At 42.2% G+C, this 14,063-nt stretch overlaps 1 protein-coding gene across 1 annotated transcript in view; it reads left to right on the forward strand.

Moving 5' to 3' along the window:
• The window catches only part of LRP11 (LDL receptor related protein 11), a gene marked incomplete at its 5' end in the record, with an annotated part of 49,660 nt that overhangs the window by 23,648 nt on the left and 11,949 nt on the right, over positions 1–14,063 (forward strand). The window contains 2 exons of the mRNA XM_040448624.1: positions 4,131–4,256; positions 5,417–5,623. Of these exons, the coding sequence (XP_040304558.1) occupies positions 4,131–4,256; positions 5,417–5,623 (333 nt within the window). The remainder of the gene's footprint in view (positions 1–4,130; positions 4,257–5,416; positions 5,624–14,063) is intronic.

The raw sequence follows: 14,063 nt of genomic DNA on the forward strand, positions 1-14,063 counted from the left end.
TCTCACTTTCAGTTGCACAAGGTAAACTCATTCTTCTCATTTATCTATGTTTCTTACCTTCCCAAACATCTGCATTTCTAAGATTAGCTCATCAAGTTAAAAAATATATATATACATATATGTATATGGAACTTGAGAGCACAAAAGACATAGAGGTATTGCAGGGGGAAACCCCCCACAGTCGACTCCAGGGAGAGGTACAGAGATGCTGTGTATTTGAGGGTCTTGTCGTTCAGTCCGCGGACTCTGTCAGTGTGTGCGGGACCGCAGGGTGCACAGGAGCTGTGCGAGGCACTGGGCATACAGAGGTGCTCACCCGCGCCCACGTGGTGAGCCTTCACATTCACTAACCATGGCTCCAGAAAACCCATCCTTCGCATGTTTTCGCCATCCCTGATAACTCAGTCAGTGGGAGAATAAGGGTGAAAAGATCAGAGAATGACTGCATATGGCTGATCTTGTCTTCCATCCAACATAGGTCGGGATGCATATTGAAAATGAAGCAAGACTTGAGAATCCTAAGGACTTGGCACCCCTGATAATTTGCCTTCCACAGGGACACAGAGCGCAATCGGTGTTCGGAATGTGACTGGCTGACTCCCCGTCCGGCCGAGGTTCCAGCCTCCTATGAGGAAGGAGGCTGCTGTCTGTGGCCTGGTGTGACACCAATTTCCTGCCCACTGTTGCCCTCTGAAGCAGTGATGGCAAGTGAGAGGAGCCGTCCGGGTCAGGAGTCTGATCCCGCCCAGATTCCAGCAGGGCCGTTGATTTATGGCAGCTGCAAAGTAGAGCCAGACAGCTACTCAACACATTTTTGAGGGGTGCCTGTCTGGCTCAGCCAGAAAAACGTGTGACTCTTGATCTCTGGGTTCGAGCCCCACATTGGGCATAGAGGTTACTAAAAAACAAACTTAAAAACATGTTTTTAGTACCTCGGTGTACTGGGCATGCACCAGGGCCATGGGAAACATGGCATCGGCCCCAGCCACTCCCTCCCTACGGAGGACCACTGAACCCAGCGGGCTGTCCTGGGATCGAGTGCTTGCCTGGGCAGGAACCAAGTCAGGTGCCGATTATTGGAAGAAAGAGCTCATAGGAAGAAGGCATGGATATCCCGTTATCCCTATAGAAGTTTGAAAGGGATTTTGGTTTGTACAACCAAGGTGCCTGGGCGGGAGAGAGGGATAGAAGTGTGAGTACAAGCAGAGAGCTAACACTGCACCAGCCCAGTGTTTGCCTGGTTTCTTGACTCGGGCCAGTTTTCCAGGGCTCCAAAGATAAATTGCCAGTTGCACACTTCCGTCCTTTCTCCAAGACGACAAAATGTATCTGAAGTGGCAGAAAGTTATGTGCATCACTTTTGATTACTGAAAGGCCACTGGAGTATAGATCTTATATATGTAACTTTTTATAGAAAATTAAGGGGCACCTGGGTGGCTCAGTTGGTTGGGCATCCGACTTCGGCTCAGGTCATGGTTTCTCGGTCTGTGAGTTTGAGCCCCACATCGGGTTCTGTGCTGATAGCTCAGAGCCTAGAGCCTGCTTCAGATTCTGTCTCCCTCTCTCTCTCTGTCCTTCCCCCACTCACACTATGTCTCTCTCAAAAGAAAGAAAGAAAGAAAGAAAGAAAGAAAGAAAGAAAGAAAGAAAGAAAGAAAAAGGAAGAAAGAAAGAAAGGAAGAAAGAAAAAATTTAAAAGAATGGCTGTGTTATTAACTGCTATCTGGAATCACTCTCTGGCTAGATTGGAATAACATACTATGAATTAAAGTAATAAAACATCACATAGAGACATTGAAAACCAGAAATGGGGACAGAGAGGTGGTTCTCTCCCTTCTATTATAAATATATATTGGTCTTGCAGTTAATAACCCAGCTGTAATGGTAACCAGGGGTGGCACCATCTGGGGGACATAGGCAAGCATAGTACCCCTGCTGATGTGATAATTTGGGTGATCTTTGGATATAGAGGCTGCATGTTTTCAAGCTTTGAGAAAAATAGTCTATTCAAATGCCAAGCCACCAAACACTTCCAATATGATCTAGATCAGTGGTCTCCAAAGAGGAACCCCCCCACACACAGATAAAGGCATTTGTAGGATGGAAAAGAAGACACCTGAACTTATATTTTTAGTAATTTTTAATCTCCTCCTTGAATTTTTAGTATATTTTATATCATGTTTAATATGTTAGTATGCTGGTACATGCATATTATTTTTAGATGGAGATGTGTGTTTATTACACTATATGCATAGTATACAACACTATATGTATTGATCAGATGTATGGTCAAAAAAGTTTAGAGACCACTGATCCAGTAATAAATGGATACGTTACAGATATCAGTCTATCTCCAAAAGCTACCAAGTAGTAAGTAAAACCTTGACATATTTAGGATTTCCATGTCATGAACTGAAAAATGTGAGCAGTAACTGTATCCCGCTTGGTATTCAGGGTAACACAGTTTTCCTTCACTTTTCCTCCGAGTTCCTTTCCTGGAACCGAAGCAGATTCTCCTTTCCAGGACCAAATTTTCAGTCATAACTGAGGCCCTTTGCTTCCTCTTCTTTCTCAGGAGCTTCTCCCACCATTTCTTCTCTTCTTCCTGGATCAAGGTATCTTCAAATTGCCTTGTACCCAGATAGACTCCTTTCCCAGGCCCTTGTTTAACTGCATGCAATGGAATATGTATCCAAGATTTCACTTGGACTTATATACTATGCTCAACCATTTGCCTCGGTGGATTATCATAATCTACCATTCTCCCATGTCCTGAGAGAATTGTCTAGTTCCTTGTGTCCCTGGGAAATTAGGGAGTTCCTCACAACCTACGTCTAGCCTGATACCTTTACTCTGCATCAACCAGTGTCAAAGTCACCCAGTTGTTGTGTAGCTAAGTCTAGTAAAGTTGGCTTAATCTGGAGTAGGGGAATGCCTTTCAAGAAAATACATGTAGCTCCTTTACACTGTAAATTAAAAACTCCTAACAGCTTCAGGGCCGCCTGAAGCCACTTCAGGGGCGCCTGGGTGGCTTGGTTGGTTGAGTGTGTGTCTTTGGCTCAGGTCATGATATAGCGGTTTGTGGGTTCAATCCCCCCGTTGGGCTACATGCTAACAGTGCGGAGCCTGTTTGGGATTCTCTCTCCGCCCTTCTCCCACTTGTATGCATGCTTGCTCTCTGTCTCTCAAAATAAGTAAATAAACTTAAAAAAAAAAAAAAACCCTGGGGTGCCTGGTGGCTCAGTAGGTTAAGCATCCGACTTTGGCTCAGGTCGTGGTCTCACAGTTCGTGAATTCGAGCCCTGTGTCAGGCTCTGTGCTGACAGCGCAGAGCCTGGAGCCTGCTTCAGATTCTGTGTCTCCCTCTCTGTCTGCCCCTCCCCTGCTCACACGTGTGTGTGTGTGTGTGTGTGTGTGTGTGTGTGCAAAATAAAAATAAATAAACATTATAAATGTTTATCTCAAAAATAAATAAACATAAAAAAAAAAACCTAACAGCTCCAAAAGGGAGACAATTTCATTATTTAAAGAAAATAAATTCATACCAGCCAGTAGCTAGAGATTGTGTTTATTCTTTATGGCGGTAGGGATGTATGGTAGTCAACAAATAGGGTTCAATAGTCGAAAGTTAATCTCAGTAAAAATGATCACTTAGAAAACAAGAATGCAAGACATAGCATGTCTAAAGACATAGCATGTATAAAATGGTGTCTCTAATAAAACACATTCAGCCAGCCAAATGCCATGCGGGATAGGGGGCAGTGTTAGGGGGCCCACAGAGTCGACGGGATGAACAAAGGAACGCAGAGTGAGACGTGAGGGAGCAAACCCAGGGCTGGCTGGGGAAGACCAGAGCTGCTGCTTGTCTGTTCCCACCTGGTAGGCAGCGCTGGCCTGGAGTACGGCCCCGCGACCAAGAGCCCATGTGATGCCTCAGAGTTAAGTCAGGGGGTCAAGGAGGCACCCCTTTCTCGCAACCTTTTGCTCCAGCTCAGACTGTTGGTGTCTGCCCCGTTATGTGCATCTCTCTCCCCCAAAATGTTCCATGTACATTTAGTCTTACTTAATCGTGACACAGCGAAGTGTTGACGATATGGCACTCCTGTGACTTGAGACTTTTTTGCAAACAGGATGCTCGAACGTTTGCTCACGCTATCACTTCTCTTGTGATGACGGCTGCTGCATTGACATCATGCTGGCTTGCGATGGAGTGGAGCAGTGTCCTGATGGGTCCGATGAGGCTTTCTGTCATAACTGTGAGTCAGCTGCATGGCCTTTTCGGGCAAGGCAGGGAGACGGGATGTCTTTATTTTCACGATAAAATGCAAATTCAGTATTGTTCTTTTTCTGCCCAGTTTTAGGTATAAGTTCATGTGAATAAGCTATGCCTTAAATTAAATGACCATTAACTATAAGTCTCTAATCTGAGTTGCAAATGTCAAATATTTTATATTGCTTACCTTCTTCAAAATTTGCTTTGTTTTCTAAAAGACTCTTCCTCATCCTAAAAATGCTGTGAGGAATATGCTTTTAAAAAAACTAAACTGAGTTAAGATTTTGTTTTGATAAATTTTTTAGAAAAAAAATTTTTTTCAATATCTATTTTTGAGAGAGAGACACACAGAGCACAAGCTAGGAGGGGCAGAGAGAGAGGGAGACACAGAATCTGAAGCAGAATCCAGGCTCTGAGCTGTCAGCACGGAGTCCAAGATGGGGCTCGACCTCACAAACCGTGAGATCGTGACCCAAGCTGAAGTCAGACAGACGCTTAACTGACTGAGCCACCCAGGCGCCCCTAGAAAAAATTGTGACGTACTAGGGTGTAGCTAAGTCAGGACTGTAAACCAGTCTTATAATGTCACCTACATACACAAAAGGGTACTGAAAGAAAGAAGAAAAACTGCTGGTTTTGAAGCAGGATGTAAAATCTCAAAACCTCAGGCTTAAGCTTTGTTGTTGTTATTGTGGTTTTAATTTTTTTGACGTTTATTTATTTTTGAGAGAGAGAGACAGGGCATGAGTGGGGGAAGGGGCAGAGAGAGAGGGAGACACAGAATCCGAAGCAGCTCCAGGCTCTGAGCTGTCAGAGCAGAGCCCGATGCAGGGCTCAAACGCACAAACCATGAGATCATGGCCTGAGCCAAAATCGGACGCTTAACCACCTGAGCCACCCAGGCACCTCTTAAGCTTTGTTTTTGTCAAATTATTTGTGACATTTAGAAAGCCAGTTATTGGAAGAAGAGAAAACAGTTTACCCATTCGAAAAGAAGAGAGTAATTTTTATGGGGCTCTAACGTGGCTTAGATGGTTATTATTCCCAAGTATCCATGGCTTTGAATCTACTGCAAATTTAGTGCTTTTAATTACAGTTCAGAAAAGAAACCCAGCGGCTAACGATAGCTCCTGTATCCTTCAGTGAGCCTTGACCGGAAGACGGTGACCCACACAGCAACTGCCCAGCCTAGAATCACAGGACCAATCAAAGATGTAGCAGGAGGCTCCTTCTTGGAAAAGTCCCAGAAGGTGACTGTCCCAAACCAGCCACTGGTGGTATCAAACACAGAGAAGAGGAATCATTCCACTTTTTGGGGACCAGAGAGTCAGACTGATCCTGTGATGCCAGGTAAGGACCTCAACAGCTTCTCCGCAAACAGCCTCATTTTCTCCAGTGACGCTGGGCTCAAAATGAAGGTTATATTTGAAGAGTGTTATGGAAATAAAACAAAGAAGAGAGTTAAAATGAAAACTGTGGCCAAAAAGGAAAAAACAAACAAACAAACAAAAAACCCACCCCATCTGACATTTGCACTGATTATTTATACTAAGGAACACCTACTAAATACATTCATACATTCATATATACTCCAGGGCTACCTGTACATTTATTAGTAAGTACGTTCGAATTAGGAAATTTCAACACCTGTGTTAAGAAAACAAATGCCCTACGTATGAAATTTTAGGTTATTTTGAGATGAAGCAGCATAACCCTCTTCGCACTAAGCTAGTGAATGTGAGTAAAGAGAATCTACATCATATTGAAATGGTTGCTTGTGCGAGCACTTCAGTCCTATGTTCCCAATTAACGAAATCTGTAACTTTTTTGTTTTCACTAATAAGGCTAATAAGAATCTTGTCTACGTTCACACTGCTGAAACATTAACATTCTGTCATCTTAAATTTGTTTTTGCACATTTGTATTGCTTGTGACAAGAGACAGAAATATAGAATATCACATTTCTGTACGCCTTTGTAAATGTCTTTTCAGTACTCAAACTCTGCATACCTTATATACAGAAATAATCTGTCGCTACTTTAATAACTTCTTTATGAAATTCTTTTGTTCTATGCAGAAGATGCAAATAATAAAAAAGGAAAATAATTTAAAATACCACTCTTTACTGAAAACAACTTTTGGTAGTTTGGTATATTTTTTTCTAGTCTTGTTTATCTAATGTTTAGTTTTTTTCATATATTCTTTTTTTTTAATGTTTGTTTATTTTTGAGGGAGAGAGAGAATGTGAGCGTGCACGCGCAGGTAAGAGCACGAGTCACGGAGTGGCAGAGAAAGGGAGACACAGAATCTGAAGTTGGCTCCAGGTTCTGAGCTCTCAGCAGAGCCCCACGCAGGGCTCAAACCCACGAACTATGACATCATGACCTGAGCCAAAGTCAGATGCTTAACTGACTGAGCCACCCAGGCGCCCCATCTACTGTTTAGATTTTAAGTGCATCTGTACAGATATGTCCACAGAAATATTCCATGAAGGGTATACTTTTGTTGGACAGTTTAGACTAGGTGCTTTCAAATGCCTAAGCTGGGTCTATACCTTTGTTAGTACTGCCACCTAATGGGTAAATCAGCCCATGTAGCAAAACTCACCATTAATATTCTGTTGCATTTTTTCTGGTCACTTTCATTTATACACATACATGCACACATTTATTCACTTTTTACCTTAGCATAATTAATATACAGTGTTGTAGTCTCAGGCATACAATATAATGATTTAATAATTCTATGCATTGCTCCCTGCTCATCATGATAAGTTTACTCTTAATCCCCTTCACCAACTTCACCCATCCCCCAGGCAGTTCCCCTCCCTCAACCACCAGTTTGTTCTCTGTATTTAAGTCTGTTTTTGTTTTTGTTTCTTTTTTTCTTTGTTCACTTGTTTTGTTTCTTAATTTCCACATATGAGTGAAATTGTATGGTATTTGTCTTTCGCTGACTTATTTCACTTAGCATTATACTCTCTGGGTTCATCCATGTTGTTGCAAATGGCAAGATTTTGTCCTTTTTATGGCTGAGTAATATTCCATTACATACACACACACACACACACACACACACACACACACACACACGTCTTTATCCATTCATCTTTGGAGGGGCACTTGTGTTCCTTCCATATCTTGGCTATTGTAAATAATGCCACAGTAAACAGGGACACATATATCTTTTCAAATTAGTGTTTTGTTTTCTTTGGGTAAACACCCAGTAATGGAATTACTGGATCATATGGTAATCTATTTTTAATTTTTTGAGGAATTTCCATATTGTTTTCCACAGTGACTTTACCAGTTCATGTTCCCACCAACGGAATACGAAGATTCCTTTTTTAACGTGTCCTCATCAACACTTGTTATTACTTATCTTTTTTGTTTTTAGCCATTCTGACATTGTGATTTTGATTTATGTTTTCCTGATGATTAGCTATGTTGAACATCTTTCCATGGGTCTGTGGTTCACTTGTATGTCTTCTATGGGAATATGTCTATTCTGCCCATTTTTAATCAGATTCTTTGTGGGCTTTTGGGGGAGGGTCTTAGGCTTATTAAGTTCTTTATATATTTTGGATTTTAACCCATTACTTGATATGTCATTCACAAATACCTTCTCCCATTCAGTAAGTTGCCTTATCATTTTGTTGATGGCTTTGTTTGCCATGAAAAGCTTTTTACTTTGGTGTAGTCCTAATACTTTTATTTGTTTGTTTGTTTTTCCTCTTGCCTAAGGAAACACATCTAGTAAAATGTTTCTATAGCTAGCATTAAAGATATTACTGCCTATGTTTTCTTCTAGGAGTTTTATGGTTTCGGGTCTCGCATTTAGGTCCTTAATCCATTTTGAGTTCATTTTTGTGTATGGTGTAAGAAAGTGGTCCAGTTTCATTCTTTTGCATGTGGCTGTCCAGTTTTCCCAACACCATTAATTGAAAAGACTGCCTTTTCCCCCTTGTATATTCTTGCTTCCTTTGACCATATAGTTGTAGGTTTATTTTTGGATTTTCTATCCTGTTCCATTGATCGATGTGTCTATTTTTGTGTTCGTACCATACTGTTTGGATTACTGCAGCTTTGTAGTATATCTTGAAATCTGGGATTATGATACCTCCAGCTTTGTTCTTCTTTCTCACGTTTGCTTTGGTTATTTGGGATCTTCTTTGATTTTATATACATTTTAGGATTATTTGTTATAGTTTTGTGGAAAATGTTATTGGTATTTTGAGAGGATTGCATTAAATCTGTAGATTGCTTTGGGTAGTATAGACATTTTAACAATATTTGTTCTTCCAGTCCATGAGCGTGGTGTATCTTTCCATTTGTTTGTGTCAGTTTCAGTTTCTTTCTTCAGTGTTTTATAGTTATTGGAGTTTAAGTCTTTTACCTCCTTGATTAAGTTTATTCCTAAGTATTTTATTCTTTTTGGTGCAATTGTAAATGGGATTTTTTTCCTTAATTTCTCTTTCTACTACTTCATTATTAGTATTTATAAATGCAACAGATTTTTGTATATTAATTTTGTATCCTGCAACTCTACTGAATTCATTTATCAGTTCTAATAGTTTTTTGGACATTTATTCACTTTTAACAAATTAGGAACACATTATGTTTATGAAACTTTTCTTTTTCTCAGGAGTATTTATGTGTGTTATTACATGCCCATCAAAGACCAAAACTTCTTTCTCAGTGTTTATTTCTTTGAGGGGGGGGAGGGGCAGAGAGAGGGGGATGGCAGGATCCAAAGCAGGCACTTCACTGATAGCAGCAAGCTCCATGTGGGGCTTGAACTCACAAATAGAAAGACCATGAGCCAAAGTTGGACGCTTAACCACCCAGGAACCCCCAAAACAAAAACTTTAAAAACAAATTTTTTTTAATGTTTATTTATTTTTGAGAGAGAGACAGAGACAGAGTGTGAGTGGGGGAGGGGCAGAGAGAGAGGGAGACACAGCATCTGAAACAGATTCCGGGTTCAAAGCTGTCAGCACAGAGCCCGATGTGCGGCTCGAACTCATGAACTGTGAGGTCATGACCTGAGCCAAAGTTGGACGCTCAACAGACTGAGCCACGGCAGGTGCCCCAAAAAGAAAAACATTTTTAAGAAACAAAGCAAACAAACAAAAAAGGAAACAAACAAAGGGACTCCTAAATACAGAGAACATGCTGATAGGTGCTAGAAGGGAGGTGGTTGGGGAAATGGATGGAAAAAGAAATAAAAGCCTGGAGGCTGCTTCTGATTCTGTGTCTCCCTCTCTCTCTGCCCCCTCCCGCTTGCACTCTGACTCTCTGCCTCTCTCTGTCTCTCTCTCTCTCTCTCTCTTAAAAATAAATAAAAATGTTAAAAAAAATTTTTTTTATTTTTATTATTATTTTTTTTAATGTTTTTTTTTTCAACATTTTTTATTATTTATTTTTGGGACAGAGAGAGACAGAACATGAACGGGGGAGGCAGAGAGAGAGGGAGACACAGAATCGGAAACAGGCTCCAGGCTCTGAGCCATCAGCCCAGAGCCCGACGCGGGGCTCGAACTCACAGACCGCGAGATCGTGACCTGGCTGAAGTCAGACGCTTAACCGACTGCGCTACCCAGGCGCCCCCCCCAAAAAAAATTTTTTTTAAATGCATCACCAGAGCACCTGGGTGGCTCAGTCATTTGGGCCTCCGTCTCTTGATTTCGGCCCAGGTCATGATCTCATGGTTTGTGAGTTTGAACCCCGGGTCAGACTCTGTGCTGACAGCGTGGAGCCTGCTTGAGATTCTCTCTCCCCCTCTCTCTCTGCCCCTCCTCTGCTCTCTCTCAAAATAAACAAACATTTAAAAAACTAATAAAATAAATAAATAAATAAAAATGCATTCCTATTTGTGACCTGTGCCTGGATTTTACAAGGATCATCAGCTAATATAATAAGGACAAGTTGAATTTTCTGCCACTTCCTTCCCCTACAGGCATCTCGTAAGGATAAAAAACTTAACTCACTGAAGATATGTTAAAGAGATACTATCATTAATACTGATAATATAGTACGGAAAGTAATGAGATGCGGTTTTTCACCTTGGCACAGGTGAAAAACTATTATTACCTTGCCAATAATATGGAGCCAATAGTATGGAGCACAGAGAAACAAGACTCAGGTGCTCTTGGTGGGACTGAACCCAGTACAATCTTCTAGAGGGCAGTTTCTGAAGCATTGAATCTGTATGCGCCCTGATTCAGTTATCCCACACTTGGGAATTCATCCCAAGCGTGTTACTAAGGATAAAATTAAGGACCTGTGCCAATATCCAGTCACACAGTGAATGTCCGCTCGCCCGCTCAGAGCCGCGGTGGTGCCTGTGTTTGTTTGTTCAGCACGCGGTGACTCAATGGCTGAACTGTTGTGAGATGTGGCTGCATCTGTAGGGCCTGTTCCCTGTGTGGCCCAAGTCATTTATTAACAAGGCTGTCCTCTTTCTATCGGAGCTGGCCGGAGGAAAGAAATCAGATGTCCAGCACTGCAGAGTGCTCGAAAAGTGGTGTATCCACATTCACAGTGAATCCTTTTTTTTTTTATTATTAAAAAAAATTTTTTTAACGTTTATTTATTTTTGAGAGAGAGAGAGTGCACGCTCATGTGTGCACACACAAGTGAGGGAGGGGTGGAGAGAGGGAGACAGAGGGTCCAAAGCAGGCTCGTGAGCGAGGAGCCTGAAGCAGGGGCTCGAATTCACGAATTGTGAGATCAGGACCTGAGCTGAAATCAAGAGTAGGCCGCTTAACCAAGCTACCCAGGCACCCCTTGAATCCATTTTTTTTGGAAGTTGAGAATTCATGTCCAGCCCGGCAGGTCAACCAAGTTCTTTAAGGATCCAAACTGAAGCGTGGACTTGGGAGAATGCCTGGTCTCTGTATGGACACATGGGGTTCTGCCTGCACTGTCTCCGATGTCCCTGCTAAACATGCCAAAGCCTCACTGTTTCACTTCTCTCCGGAGGTAGCCAGAGTGAGCACCTGCGACCTTCGCATCGTTATGGGAGGTGTTTTATCCAGAGAGGCTATCCTTATAAAGGATACTCAAAAGAGTTTTTTCATGTGCCCTGTGTTTTTCATGGCTATTTCATTTTTTCGTTCTGCTGGCCTGTCTCCTCTTATTGAGAAGCCATTCTGAACTTCTGAAATAACACGTCTGGGAAGGTAGTTTGAATTTGTTGAAGCCTGATGAATAACATTATGCTCCCACATGATGGCAGGAGTCAACTGTTTCCTCAGATGAATGGATCTTGTCCTAGTATAATCCAGAACATTTCCTGAAGAGAGCTCCTTCTTACCTACTCTGTTGACATGCGGTGTGGTCTACCAGTGAATAGTGAGAAAGAACGATTCTGTTGTCTGTGTTAGTTGGCAGGTGGTCACAGGAAGCCATAGTACATTCTGGAAGGCAGGCCCGTATTGTAATCACTTTTCTAGCTAGTGTTTCCACCTTCCTTCCAGAACATGCTTGCATGTGCAGTGGTGACTGAAAATAAATTTAAAGCAACTTCTGTGCAGCTTCCAACTCCTTCTGTGAGTGCATGGCTATGCATGGTACACATTAACACAATAGGTCATTCAGAAGAGGGGAAAAATAATTTCCTAAGACATTAACTTTTCTAAAAGGATCATTACCAAAATGAGTTATTTGCAGAAGCAAATTCCATCTTTGTCTCGTTTGTTCTGACTTGCCACTCTGGGGAGAGCCTATGATAGCACGTGTGGAATGAAGCATTTCTCTATGGTGTTCCATACGTTGGTGTCCAGGAAAAGTGAATCAGGCAGTCTGGAAATGACAGTGAATTCCTCCCTGAAATGTAGAAAACAGAAATTCACATTTCAAATACCAACTCGGGCAGGGTACGTCCCCTGGAAATTCTAGAGTCTGTGGCAACTGTGGCTTCTTAAGTCTCCTGTGTGTACTGTCCTCTCCCTAATGCCTGAGCTCGCCCACCTCCCACAGCACTGGCTTCCTCTCCCCAGGAGTGAGGGCATTTAAGAAAATACTCTTCAAATCTGACAACTGAAGATCCAGAATGAATATGTTTACTTTCAAATGAACCCATCTCCAAGGCAAGATCCCCTTTCTAACTACAATTAACCTATTTCTTTGCTTTCATCCTTAATAGAGAGCTTTATCTCAGACATCCTAAGGAAATATTTCAATTTGTGATTTTGCCTAGTTATTTTTGATTTGCCTGGATATGAGTAAATGGATACAGTATAAACTCTAAGTTCTTGGATCTGTGACTTTGAGAGCAGTTTGGTTCAGTAGAAAATTCCTGCTCTGGGTGTCCGGGTGTCTCAGTCGGTTGAGCATCTGACTTCAGCTCAGGTCATGATCTCGCTGTTTGTGAGTTTAAGCCCCATGCTGGGCTCTGTGCTGACAGCTCAGAGCCTGGGGCCTGCTTTGGATTCTGTGTCTCCCTCTCTCTCTGCCCTCCCCTCTCATGCTGTCTCTGTCTCTCTCTCAAAAATAAATAAACATTAAAGAAAATATTTTTTAAAAAAGAAAGACAAGCTCCTGCTGTGGATCGGTCCTGGGTTCTAATCCCAGCACCACCTGGTACTAGTGTCCAGGTAATTAACTTCTCCGAACTGTGTTTCCTTGCTTGAAAGAGGATAATCATATCTTCTCACAGTGTTGCTATACGTAGTGCGTGAGATATCGTACGTAAATATAATTTATGTCTCTCAGTAACTGTTAGTGCTAGATGAATTTTCGCTGGAGCACTCACTAGGAAACTCAGGTAAGAGAGCTACAAGCTTATGAGATAGTTAATTCTAATAAAAAATAGAAACAGCGCAGTGGTGGTCCCAGTACTGAGTTTCTCTTCAGAATTAAGGTGAAGAATCTCTCATCTTTGGTGGAAAGATGGGGTGGGGGAGGGGATTGTGAATGTGGTTATTTCGTATTTTTACATTGGATAGAAGACAAACGAGTTAATCCTCTGAAAAGAATTGGACGTTGGTAAATTTCAGTGTTTTTATTCCTGGCTCATTATTTTTAAAAACTAGGACATGAATTCCCAGCCATGTGATCTTCCCACTTCCAGATTTATTATTGGAAATAGTACTTACTGAGTGCCTGTCACTGTGGACTTCTTTGGTCTTTTTTTTCCCCCCTAGTTTATTTATTTATTTTGAGAGAGAAAGAAAGCACGGTAGGGGCAGAGAGAGAGAGAGAGAGAGAGAGAGGCAGGGAGAGAGAATCCCAAGCAGGTTCTGCACTGCCAGCCCAGAGCTCAACACAGGGCTTGAACTCACAAACTGTGAGATCAGGACTTGAGCCGAAACCAAGAGCCGATGCTCAACCAACTGAGCTACCCAGGCGCCCCTGCTTCTTTGGTCTTAATAGCAACCTGGTGATATGCAGAAATCATTAGCAGCATTTTATGGATGAAGACACTGAGTCACAGAGAAGTGAAGAACTCAGACTGGGTCACACAGCTAGGAAGTGATAAAGCCAGAATTTAACTCAGCGGTCTAACCCCAGCCCCAAGGGGATGATGGCTTTGGCAGCAAGCCTCACAGTGTTCAAGGATCTTTTCTCTTAGCTACAGAGACAGGAAGCAGCTACAGTTCCCTTAAGACCTGCTTGTATGGTATTTTATGTTAGGGCATTAGAAGTGCAAAAGGATGAGAATCTGGGGGCACCTGGGTGGTTCAGTCGGTTGAGCAGCGAGCTCTGTATTTCAGCTCAGGTCGTGATCTCACGGTTCAAGAGATTGAGCCCCACGTCAGTGCAGGGCCTGACTGGGAGTCTCTCTC

This window comes from Herpailurus yagouaroundi, unplaced genomic scaffold (assembly GCF_014898765.1).
Source record: "Herpailurus yagouaroundi ecotype Mexico unplaced genomic scaffold, PumYag 198, whole genome shotgun sequence".
Taxonomy (NCBI): Eukaryota; Metazoa; Chordata; class Mammalia; order Carnivora; family Felidae; genus Herpailurus; species Herpailurus yagouaroundi.